The 13,338-nt window shown below is 39.3% G+C and overlaps 1 protein-coding gene across 1 annotated transcript in view; it reads left to right on the forward strand.

Moving 5' to 3' along the window:
- The first annotated feature begins 1,028 nt into the window (after positions 1–1,028).
- LOC113576574 (fibroblast growth factor 14) overlaps positions 1,029–13,338 on the forward strand; it is a 57,087-nt gene continuing 44,777 nt past the window's right edge. Inside the window, exon 1 of the mRNA XM_027008740.2 lies at positions 1,029–1,840. Coding sequence (XP_026864541.1) covers positions 1,378–1,840 — 463 coding nt within the window. The 5' untranslated portion in view covers positions 1,029–1,377. The remainder of the gene's footprint in view (positions 1,841–13,338) is intronic.

Genomic DNA, 13,338 nt, shown 5'->3' on the forward strand with positions numbered 1-13,338 from the left:
CAAGGGCAGCGCACCGGGGGTAGGTCAGAAACAGACTGCGGCACACACAGCTAAACTTTGGGCCACATGCTTTTGTTTAAGGGCAGCCAGAGGAAAGGTTAGGGATATTAGATTTGGTTGCTCTCTTGGAAGTGAAACAACCATTGTTGCTATGAAATCCAAACATCACCCACCAGTAGAGATCTAACTCTCAGAGCCACTGGGGTGGCAATTTTAGCATCAAGTGAGCCCAAAGAATGGCAAAGATATTTTTGTACACTACTAACACTATCCTTTTGCCATTATTACACAGAATGATAAGATGATGCTTTGTTTTCACGACAGTGGAAAATGTCTCCTTCTAATACTTTATTGCTACTGATTCTCTGTAGTCTTTTGAAAACTGGAATTACTACAGCCCTTACAGCAGCTATTATCACTTTCATCTCATACAAACCATCGATAGTAGAGAAGCAATATTTCATTAGTCCACGTAACGGACGTAAGGTGCAACGGCGTTTCTCTCACCTCCCTCGCATTTTTACGTCTATACGACCAATGGCCGGCCGTCACCTTACTAAAGTCGCTAAGTTCCGAGTCAGACGCCACGGCAGGTGCACACTGATGTCAGACAGGCAACCTTTGCACAATCCCAAAAGATACCGTGACGACGGTAGATGATCTCGTTGGTTTTATGCGTATTTGTTTGTATCTTATTAGGTGAAAGGCTTACCTTGAAGGCTGATGCAGCTGTTGCGCCACTCTACTAATGCCCCAGCGCCCCCTTTGAAGTATTCTAGAAAATCGGAAAAACACGCGACGAGTAACCGCAATCTGGACAGCACTATGAATTTAGATGGCGCGAGACACGGCGACGATGGCCTTTGTTAGCTATTTCACTAAAAAAATCTGTGTAAGACTAAATTTCTGTCTTTCTGAAGCAATATGTTGAGGACATCTCATTCGTGGTGATGTGCAAACCACGTGTCTACGTAATGGAAAGCCAGTCTTTCATTTCAACCCCTCCTACATCTGTTTCAAGCGGACAGGTCCAAGGCTACGTTGGCATATTTGTACCGGACGCACTACACTTTTGGGAAGGGGCCGGTGGTACTCCATCACTGGTGTAATAATATCAAAAGACAAAGGCAAACAGTTTGAAGTTTGAAGGATTACTAAATCAGGGATTTTCGACCAGGAACCATTGGCTTTGCACACGCGAAATCTGCAGTTTCTGATGGAAATCTCTTCTGATTAAAAGACGAAAACCAACGTGACGCGACTTGATTTGGTGATGTGCTTAGTTGGGGTTACCGTTGCGGTCCTTGCACAGGATGCATCCTCCCCTGGCTTTTGACGCTGTGCAGATCCACCCTAACCACGGAGCTCCGAACTAATATGCTATGGTTTTCTGTGCCGAAATCCTTCGCATTGTACCGCTATCAGGTTAACGCCGTGTGTTTATCGGCCACACACCCACCCCCGCGCGACAAATGCGATTTAAAGAGAATATTTTGGTTACTGACTACCCGGGGAGGCGACTCTGCTGGTAACAAGTCGGATGAAAACCTAATCATTATCCTAAAGTGTAACGAAATATTTCTCCACGTGAGCGAAAACGCAAACGAGCACGGGTATCACAAAGCGTTTTCTATGGTACAAGTGGTATCCCCATCCAGAAGAACTGATCCAACCGGGCTATTATGCAACCGCAAAGATCTCTTCTCTATGAGGGTGTCTAGGTTTCTGGATTGCTCTTCGCCCAAATCAATGTGGTTTCTTTGGAACATTTTCAGCAAAGGATCGCATATGCTGCAGTGTCTTTGTGGCAAGAGTCTTAAGAAAAACAAGAACCCAAGTGGTAAGCCCCGCGTGTACTGTTTTTCCCCCGATGACTGCTCGAGTGTACATTGCTCACGGTGAGGGTGTTTAATACAATCGCATTTGTGCAGCAAGTGAGCGCAAGAGGTAGAGAGGGGAATAAGTTATTGAAGACCCCGCTGCTAGTGGCCGAGCCAAGACGCAGCATGAAAAGCCTCTATGCATAACACATTTCCAGCAATACCACAGTCTCATTGTTTAGGCTCACAACTTTTATACCGTAAGGTAGCTGTGAGCAAAGCACTAATGTGACCCGCACTGAGATTGCGGCGCTTGTTGCTGTGTTTCTGCTACTGTCTCTGCTATTTAGGCTATCGGTGCTAGGTTTCCGCAGTCGTACTTCTGCAACACTTGGTGGTCAATACAGAATGTTTCAGTCAGACAGAGGACTAAAACATGTCAAATAAACAAACAAACAAATAAACTTAATTTAGTACAACCATGCTTCGTCCAGACTGGTGTAGATGGTCTATGTAATAAAACTCAATAATTCTGTTAGTTGGTTTCAGATCCTCGGGCCGGTTGCTGACGTTAATGGCAATGAAACGATAAAATATTTACAACGCTCATGCGTTTTGCTGTAAAACATAGCTTGAATCTTTTAACATATGCCATCTCCATCAATCAAGAAAAAAAAGCCTTTTTGCCGTAATAGCTTACATGCATCAACAACACAAGGCTGTGGAATGTTTGATGCGTAAAACTGCATCTAAAGTAAGCTAATGTTTTATTAATGCCATAATTTAACCAATGTGTCTCAAAGCTAGATGCAGTATTTCTGAGTGGCATAGCCTGTTGTGACATCTAATCGATTTACAGAACATTCCTTTAAAACGGAAAAAAAGATTTAGCTTCTTTGTTTGTTTGTTTGTTTCAGGCATACACTCTTTAAGTTCATACGGCAGAGGGAAATGCCAGAGGTTTTGGTTTCCGTATTCGACGTTACACTGCAGTATAGTAGATCACAGCCACCGTAGCCCAGCCGACGCCGCGGGATTGACATGGGAAGCTAGTATTGTTAATTGGTTGTCTCGCAGTATAGCCTGTTCCTATTCTACAAAGGCAAAAGGAAAACAGAAAGTCACATGGAAAGTCCCATGACGCATTAAACCCGGCAGACTCGGGGTAGAGAGGTTACGTCGTAAGGTCCATACTTAGGTATGTTGTACCTGTTCCCTGCAGAAGCATTCAGTCCTTGATTGAAAATACGGTGCAGCAAGCCCAACTTCCTTAAGTCCCGAAGGCCATGTGAATGCGAAAGTCTCACCTAAGAATCTTTCTCATCTCGCTGCTTACCCCATATGTCTTTATAAGACCTGTGTACTGAGATCCGCAGCCCGATGATAAATAGCGCGCGAGAGCACTTCCGGCATTTTGGGCCTCTGCAATGATGTAGTGCAGTTGTTGAAATGGTCCGAGTGGGATACTGTTTTTCGTCTTCATTTACTCTCAAATACAGACGTGTTGGCTCCTGTTGTCCGCTGTATTCACTGGCATCCATGGTTAGCCTACAAGCAAGAGTTATTTTGATATGTGAACTGTGTATGCTCGAACAAATACAATGGCTTGTCTACACGTGTGTGTTGGTTCCCCCCCCCCCCCCCCCCCCCCCCCCCCGCCACCCACCCACTCTGTTTTCTAGAATGATTCATATGACAAGTAGTGATATCATTGTCTAAATTAGTTTAGGACAGTCTGAGTTAAACAGGCAGTGAATTTCCACTTGTCAAATAGGCCATACCACTTTCACAGTGCAATCATAGTTAGCCATAGACAAATTATAAGGAGACTTCCAGTTGTTTCAGAATTCTAAAGGCAATGGAGACTTTGGTCAAGAGTAGTCTCATCATCACCCTGGCAGTCCACTGATTGTCTGATGCAGATCACTGCCATTTCCTGGTCCTACTTCAAGATTGTTGATATAGCATTTCCAGAGGTTTGTAGTAAGCCAATAGCTAATATCTCTATGACGCATCCAAGTCCATTGGCAGAACTCAAATTCACCACCCACCAGTACCCATCTGCTAATAGTTTGTGTTTAGGCTTTTGAACTCTAGTCAAACAGCACTTCTTCTTCCACTGTAGACAACAATTCAAACTCTCTTAGGCTTAATGCTAACAAAGGTCTGTCTCTGTGAGTTGAGTTCAGTAGAAGCCTTTGGTAACACATTACAGACAGTACAGACCAATTATTCACTTCGGCTTCACAGTACTGCCTAATTATCTTTTTTTCAGTATATATATATATATATATATATATATATATATATATATATATATATATGTGTGTGTGTGTGTGTGTGTGTGTGTGTGTGTGTGTGTGTGTGTGTGTGTGTGTGTGTGTGTGTGTGTGTGTGTGTGTGTGTGCCTCTATATGATTCTCATGTTGTATTGTCTTTTAAACAAGATTTAAAGCTCTTGCTTTCTTGCCAGTTCTTATTTTATAGCACTTGGTCCATGTTGTCCTTTGAAACAGAGCACTCCTGTGTTTAAACCAATCTAAATAGAGTATTGATAGTAGCAGTCGATATACTCTCATCTGTAAGGTCTGTTAACCTCTTACAATTCATTATGATGTTATATAAGCCTGTTGTGGTCAAGACACTTCAGTAATATGAGTATCCCACTGGGAATCTCTTCTTTCTTATGTCTTGGGCCAGTGCTTTGAGGTAGACAGAAAACTGCAGCTTTCCTAACATTTCTGTTTAAGGTCTATATTAGAGACTTCATAGATCACATGTAACATACACATACATTGCTTACATATATGTCAAATAGAGACATTTAAGAATGCCAGACTGTAGATTACTGTAGGATGTGTATTTGCAGTTAATGACCTGAGCATTTATGAATATACATGTACGATTCATGAGGGAATTACATATATGTTATGCATGTTTAATAAGGCCCAGAAGTAGGAAACTAGTATTTTACCAAACCTTTGTGCGCAAACAGATTTTGCAGTTTAAACTAAATGAATAAGCACTAATATCAGAGCAAGTAGTCTGCTATAAATTAGTCATTATCAAATCACCAATATGATTAAATATTGTAATATGTCACAACGCACAGTATACACATAACTAATAGTTTATAAAGTTTAATCAATCTACTGTTCTGTATAATATGGCTTACTTTCATTGTAAAGGTTGTCAATATCTGCTATATACACATTTTCTCTGAAATGTATGACAGTTAAAACATTTTACATCAGTTCCTGTTCATATAATGAACTGCTTTTCGTCTCTCAAAAGTTTCATAGTACATTGTTGGAAACCCTTTAACAGTCAATATGATTTTCACAACATAGTACACAGCAAAATGTTGAATTAACACCTATAGCATTGAACTGCAGCATTATATGAACACAGTGGAATACTCTACATGTAAATGCAACAGTGGTCCTTTTGTTGCAAAAGCTTGGGATGGATATGATACTGGAGGGTGGTGCGGTGTCTCTGAGTGGTGGCACACCGAGGTCATGCAAAGAGATCCGCAGTATAGAAGTCATGATGTCCTAAAATTAGCATTGCAGGACAAAAAAAAAAGAATGCTAATGATCTGAAAAAATAGGCCAGTGGATGTTGTTATTTGAGCATTACTGTGTTGTTTACTATTTTGTAATGCAACATGCACTACAGCATGTTTTAGTGCAAAGGTACTTCATTGAGATTCTACTTCAGTCAAAGTTTGCATCATTTTGTCTTATTTTTCTGAGTGCATAAGGTGAGACAGGTTCAGTGGTACCTGTCATTTATGTTGGGCTTGAATAACAGGCAAAGCAATATTCCTGAATTTGAAGTTACCCAGTAGCTCATGGCTGCTTGATGCAGAGCCTTACTGGTAGATCAGCACGTGACAGATTCTTGAGCACTGGCAGTTTGTTGGACATTCTGTGCATAGATATTGTTACCATGTTATGATGGTCACCATCATAAATGGAACAACAAACAGTCCTTCCTCCCAGGAAATGCCAATGCCTTAACTATCATGGCTTCTGGATGAAAGTATGGCTCCTTGTGCAATTTTGGAGAGAAGTGGAAAGGTACTGAAGTAGTGCTTTCTCAGCCCATTGCTCTCATTGCACCTGTAGTGACCTGGAGCAGGCAGCTTTGCTAAACAAACCACTGCAGTGTTCTGATTATTCCCAGCCAGTGGATGAAAACTAGGCCTCCTCATACTTGACCATGCAACCTTCCCAAGAGATCTAATATATAAGATTATATGGTGAGGGATAAGGACATGGGTGTGAGTTGTGGAGGTGGAGTTGGGGAGGTTGGAGGTGGAGTTGGGGAAGTGGGGATTGGGGCAGTGAAGAATGGGAAGGTGCAGGCAGTGAGGTGGAGGTGGAGTTGGGAGGTGGAGAGTGGGTCGGTCAAGAATGGGGAGACGTAGTTGGGGAAGTGGAGATGGGGAGTATGGAAGTAGGGATGATGAGATGGAGGTGGACTTGGGAGGTGGGGGGAGCCAGGTGACTCAGTGCATTGTCAGTCTCCTCTGTGACACTGTCTCAGTGTCCTGCCTTTTGTGCTCCAAGTTCTCTCCCCTTTCCTTTTTCTCAGGAAAGTACAGTAAGGAGTTAATTTACAAAACTGATGAATAAGCATGCTACTCCTTTGCATGCACACACACCATTGTTTTCCTGCTATTTTAATGTTTTTAGGCTTCATATATAGACCTTGGACTTGTCTAAACTGTTAAAATGCATGCAACCTGCCATCCAATCTTAGGTGGTAAAATATATCTTTTTTAAAAACCCATCTTAAACTAAGATTATCTTTAATGTCAGTCTCAGCTCAGTTAATGATTATGCATTTCCAGGAAATCAGTGCTGACGTCAACATTTAAAATGTCTTCAAAAGTAATGAAAAAATATCAAAAGACCTGAGATTATTTTCAGAGTGCCACAGTTATTCCATCTTGTGACTGGTTTGGTGCCTTTGGCATAAAGATCAGTTCACATTGGTTCACCCTTGGTGACAGTGGGTCACGTTATAATATATGCTCCAAGTGGCTGAATGAAAATAGTGTAAGGATTAACCCTTGCTCTCTTTCTGCTACTGCACCTCAGTGCCTTGCTGGGTCTGATGGTAGTGGAAGCTGGGGAAACCTGATGTGCATTATGTGCATGTCAGCATATCACCAGGAGCAGACACATGTGGTAGTCAAAAAGTTTATGAACCTTTCAGAATACTCTGCATTTCTATAAGAATGCCTTCTCAGATGTCATCTGATCTCCATCTATGTCATAGTAAATAGAGTTATTTAACAAACAACATACATTTTACATTGCCATATATTCATTGAATAAATGGTACAATCAAGATCAACAGTAGGTTAAGTATCTAAAGAGCATGAATAGGAACCTCCATTATTGATGTTTGTCTTTTTTTAGATGATATTTTTGAGCTTTTACCACTTTAATCAACTTAGATCAAGTCTAGTTTATTTACAAATGATATTACCATGGACAGATGAACACAATTTATAATTTAAACTGAATGAATGTTTGGATTGATTTATTTATAAGCAAAATTAAGCAAAACTTCCTTTTTCAGTTTAAACCACTGTTGTCGATTTGCACCTGTAAAGTGGATGAATGTTGGATTACATTCGCCAGCTTCTTGAAATGTTTGATTACTGGCATCTGGAATTTTCGCAGCATTCTGGTATTTTCTAATGCTGTTTTGAATGCAAGTAGTACTTAGGCCCTGGGGAGACACAACTTTCCTGCAAAATAAAATCCCTCAACAACACCTCACAGCTGACCTGAGTTTTTTTGGTGGTTCAGCAGTTATTACGCTGTGTCTGTTTGCTAAAGAGTTAAACTTTTACCTCGTTTGTTCACAGATCATTGCTTCAGTAGTGCTGTAGAACATCCAAGTGGGAACTTTAGATGAGTGCCCATTTTTTGCTTTCCTACCAAAGTCCTTTTCATTGGTCCTTCCTTCACATATCCATCCATCATTTACTGTCCATGCTTTCTTTCTTTCTTTCTTTCTTTCTTTCTTTCTTTCTTTTGCCAGTGTAGGTCAAAGCCAAACCTGAACTGATTTGATCATCCAACTGCAGTGATCCATTTTTCCAAGAGCTCATATTGCAGAGGTTTACATTTATTAACCAGTTTGTTTAATAAAGATGTGCCAGTGTATCGTTCTCTGTGTGTGCGTTATTAAATAAAGTTATTTATGAATATGACATAGATGAACATCAGATTAGTTTAAGAGCTGTTCATGTGGGAATGCAGAGAATTCCCAAAGGTTCACAAACCTTTTCTCAAAAATATATATGTATGTCTGCGATGGCAACATATGTCATTCAGGAGGGTAAATGTGTGCTTGCGTTACCATGTCAACAAGCTCACTCTTTGATCTTGTGGTCATAACACACGTTTGTTTCTTGGTAGGCCTAGGTTTCAAGTCTGTCAGTATTGCAGAGTGTACCTTAACAGAAGAATATGTTGTTTTGCTGTGTATTCAGGTTTGATTTTGAATACATTGGAAGTGTTTTGCCATAGCCTGTTTTTTAAGATACATTTTTTATAAGATAACTGGTATGTAACTGATATAATGTAACCTTCCCCATATAACCTTATGATGTTTTCTTGACTCATCATTTATGTGAAAGTTGAAATATGATTACTTGCGCAGCATATTTTGATATATTGTTAACAAAACCATTCAGAAGTTTTGTGGCTTTAGATCAGTATCATTTAAGTATTTCATATACTGTGCATATTGTCTTTTAATTCGGAGTTATTCTTTGTTATTGTAATTCTCTGTATGTATTGTTGTATTATGTTTTAAGTACTAAAGTTTTACTTCAGAAATACTATTCAGTATGCTTTTCATGTAACCTTGTGGGGGGTAAGTTCCACAATACTAACAGAGGTAATTTTCCTGGCTTATAAGAATCGGATGTCAATGACAATCAGATACATTTATCCCCCCTCTCCCACCCCCCCCACCCCCGCCCCTTACCGCATACCCGTCTGCCCACCCTGTTGTTTACAATCAACATCTTGATGTCCTCATAATTCGTTTCCTTTTGGAAATGATGCTGCTTGCCAGAGGCAGTGAGGTCCAAAGCAAAGCATGACAGGTTTTTTTTTTTTTTCTTTAAGCGTTCTCTTTGCTACTTATTATGAAAAAACACCAACGTCTATCACATCAGATTTGGCAATGCCAACATATGAAATCATAATGTTTATGGTAGAATGATTGAGCTCTTATATGTCTTATATGTATATGAAAACATATATGTCTTTGTTCATCACTAGAATGTAGGCCTAGCCACTTTGATATAACACGAGAGTGCTGGACTGTTTATATCAACTGACCGAATAGTTGTCAACATGGGACTAGATAATGCAATATCTTAATGGCCATGTCATGATAATTCGGTAATTGTTGTGAGGTTATGCTTCTTGGTCCACTCTCTCTTTTTGAGCCAGAGTGGGTATAATTTGAGAGCTATTTTTAATCTACTACAAAGATGAATTTGCACTGATCCAGATTTAGCTAATCTTGAACCCATAGTAACACTGTTCATCTCAATTCATTGCTAACAAAAGTTGAACCAAAAGTGCCCTTGAAGTTGCTTGGATAATGCAACTGTTGAGCAGTGCATAGGGATGACTGACACAGACCATACAGCTGAGATCTAGGTTTGGGTCAAAGCATGGCCTTCTACCTCTGCAGGCAAGGCTGTCCCTGTCCTCTCAGGCAGGGAAAAATTGCAAGATCTGTCTCCATTCTTACTATGCAATATTCCAACCAGTGAACATTCTGCAAACCTGAGTGCTTGGAGTTCTCCTCCTTGCAAGCTGAGGTGCTTAATGGTACTTTCTGCCAGAAGGTTCAAAAAGAGGCAGCTGGATTGGAAAAAATAATGTCTTAGCCTTTGCCCTCCAGACTTGCAGTTCAAGAAGAAAGGCCTAGTGTTATACATTTTCTGAAACCTCAAAACTATAAACACAAGCAAAACACAGCAAATCTCTTGTAAACCAAACACTACATTAAAAACTATATTATTTTTCCTCAATATACAAGTTTGCATATATATGTCTCTCTCTCTCTCTCTCTCTCTCTCTCTCTCTCTCTCTCTCTCTCTCTCTCTCTCTCTCTCTCTCTCTCACACACACACACACACACACACACACACAAAAACAGACACACACACAAATCATATAAAAAAAACTCCTTCCACACTTAACTCTATAAAAACATTAGTTTGCTCAATAAAAAGCAGCACTACCATCAGTAGTTTCTGCCTATTGCATTTTCAGTGTTGCAGTTTGTTACATCCCCTTAGACACATTTTTGGAACAGTCGCACTCTATAACTATTGAACACAAAACAGGAAAGCACAAACACAAACCACAAAAATGTTGCAGAATGAAACATTGCATTCGAAACTCCATTACCTCATTTTAACTTGGCTGTTGAAAATGAACATATTTACTTGGGCACATAAATTGCTGTGTATACAAAACAGACAACAGCAACAAACCTTATCCACATGAGCAAACCTCATCTAAATGATGAATGCTGAATGATGAAAGTAATGCCTGGTGTGACATGAGAAACACAAGAAGATCTCTCTTATCAATATGAAATGACACAATACTGTAAAATTAGCCCTCAGCAAGTAGCTGGGCCTCCTGATATGAGCTGTGGTGTACTGAAAGTGCAGTAACATAGTAAGAGAGCAGGATGCTGATTTGTTTACATTTCTAAAAGTCTGGATGATGGGAGTCTAGATGATAATGAAGTGGCTCAGGTTGTGCTGACCTCCCAGCTTCCCTCATGCTCAAACCATGGTTGGTCCACATGGCTATGGAAGGTGGACCAGATCACATCTCATAATGTTCTCCTTGATCTTTTTTGTCCTCATCCTCTTTTTCCTCTCATGACTCAATAGAACTCACCTTTGGCCTATTTATACTGCCTATTATTCCACCTATATGACCTATTTATATTGAACAGCAGTGCTTTCCTAGTGAACGCGGGAGATTTTATGTTTAAATGTTATGCTGAATGTAGTGAACTGTGAGTATTTACATTTATTTTATGTGTGATCTATAAATGCAGAGTGAAATGCGTTCATTTTTTTTTTAGAGTTGTAGTTTAGGGATTTTGTATGTGTTTCAAATCAGTTGTAGCTTGTAGGTTGTAAAGAACTGTTTATACACAGACGTCTGTAAAAGATGGTTACAGTTACACACACACACACACACACACACACACACACACACACACACACACACACAGACACAATGTACAACTACACTTGTCTATTTAGTTTAGTCAGTCAAAATTTGCTTCCTTTTTTTCTAGAACAGTGCACTTCAGTCAGGGTTTCTATGGTTGTAACCTACATATAGTACAAATCAAAACAGTAAGAGGAACAAATTAGGCACTGCAAATGAAAATAAATTGAATATATCTGAAATCTGAAAATATCTGAAAAGGCTGCATCCTCCTTCCTAATTGATGTAGTATTGCAGTATATATAAGTACTATAACAAAGTGTAGAAATTGATTTTCTTTTCCCTGTTCACATTTCTAAATATCCAAATGATATTTGGAGGCGGGTCTTTTTACCCCTCTTCCCTCCTGCACATACCACAGGGTTAACCAAAGCGGCCTGGATCCCATCTGACACTGGTCTCATTGCTTTTCTTCCTCACACTCATTTTCTTGTACATGTAGCCATGACATTGACTTCAGCTGTTACACAGGAAAGCTCACCTGTGGCATGTTGTGTTTTGCTCAAGCTCTGATCTCTCAACCAATGCTACTATATTTAGTGTTTAGGACTAGATGTGGCCAACTGGTAAATGAGTGAGGCATTCTGGAATGAAAGTGCTTTCGAAATTAAATTGACAGACTTTACTTTTTTATGTCATGGCTAGAGAAGTACATGTAAGGCTCTACACAAATCTACATTTGTTTCCATTTAAGTATTAAAGTATTAATAGTAGCTATTGTAAATTATATTTGGAAACATAATTTGTACTTTTTTGTCCCACAAACTAAAACAGCTGGGCCTTGAATTCTTTTTACACTGAATTTGAATCAGTTTTTAGAAGCAGAGCAGAGCAGTGACAGAGCAGTTATATTTTACAGTAAGTATATATTACTTATTCATAAATAAGGATTCTATTACTCTTAAAATATCTACAGAAATACTTCTAAACTGTACAGGTGTATGATCTTTGCCTATATTTGGCCTCAGGAACATTCATCTTCAGTGTACAGCAGTTGTCTGCCAGCACAGAGTGGCTCAACTTTCCTTGATACCATTTTCCATATTTTACACAATGACATGTACTGGGGGAAATATACTGGAGGGAAAACTATGAGCAAAAGAGAAAATTCTTAATTAATTGTTTAATTAACTATATGATTATTTAAGTAAATATATGTGATTCTGAACTGGCAGGCTGTTGGAGGAGTTCCATTTTGTTCATGACAGACTACATCTTTTGCACACTTTCTTGTTTCTAATTAAGAAGAATGGAGATGCTATATTAGAGAATAAGTGGTTTGAAAAAATCTGTGCTGTGCAGTATAACCTCAGACCATATGACCACATAAAGCATCACCTCTTTCTTAACTTGTGTTACACAAGCCTTGGCATTAAGGAGTTCTTCATTCATTCAGGCACCATGACACTGTGTGTGCTGGGAGGCTGTAGTTTAGGTCTGTCTGCGAGAGCCACTCAGCACCCATGTGTTGCTGACAGACGTGATAGGCCTCTAAGATTAAAGTCATACAGAGCAGCAGGTGTCAGGAGATGCTCAGCTGCTGATTTAGTATAATCTTTGGAGACTACAACTTTTGCTGTTTCTAAAACCCAAGGCTGTTTAATAAGAACTTTTCTCCTATTTGTCTCCTATTAGAAGATTTTAAAAGTTGTTTGACCAAAGAAATGTATGACAAAGTTGTTTAATTCTGATTTGTTTTGGATTTTTTCCCCCAAAATAATTAATTTACAACATTAAGATATGCATCCTTTTTCTAGATTATATAGGGAAGTATAGATGAACCCTCATTTATAGTTTAGAAATGCAACCTCATGAGTCTCCCAAGACTGTAGATTTATCTCTGGGAATATATTATTTATGCATTAAAAAGTATCTTAATGATCTACTGTATGTTTTAGTATATGTGTTCTTGGTCCACTCTGGAATTATGTTTTGCTGAAAACTTAATAGCTTTAATTATTTATCATTAGAAAAACACCTCTTGGTTCTTGACTTGCAAAGTGATTCTTAGCTATCATCAGTTCTCCTCATTATACCATAACTATATGACAGAAATGTGTATTTATAGTCTTGGTGGAAGCAGGACAGGGGAGCTCATTTAAAGGGTGTGAAGGGTAGGATACATCATTGAGCTGTATGCCCAAGAAAACAGACTGTTATAGACATTGTCCAGTTAGTTAGAGGAACAGAGAACTGGCACTTGGGAA

The sequence above is a fragment of the Electrophorus electricus genome, chromosome 16, assembly GCF_013358815.1.
Source record: "Electrophorus electricus isolate fEleEle1 chromosome 16, fEleEle1.pri, whole genome shotgun sequence".
Lineage (NCBI taxonomy): Eukaryota > Metazoa > Chordata > Actinopteri > Gymnotiformes > Gymnotidae > Electrophorus > Electrophorus electricus.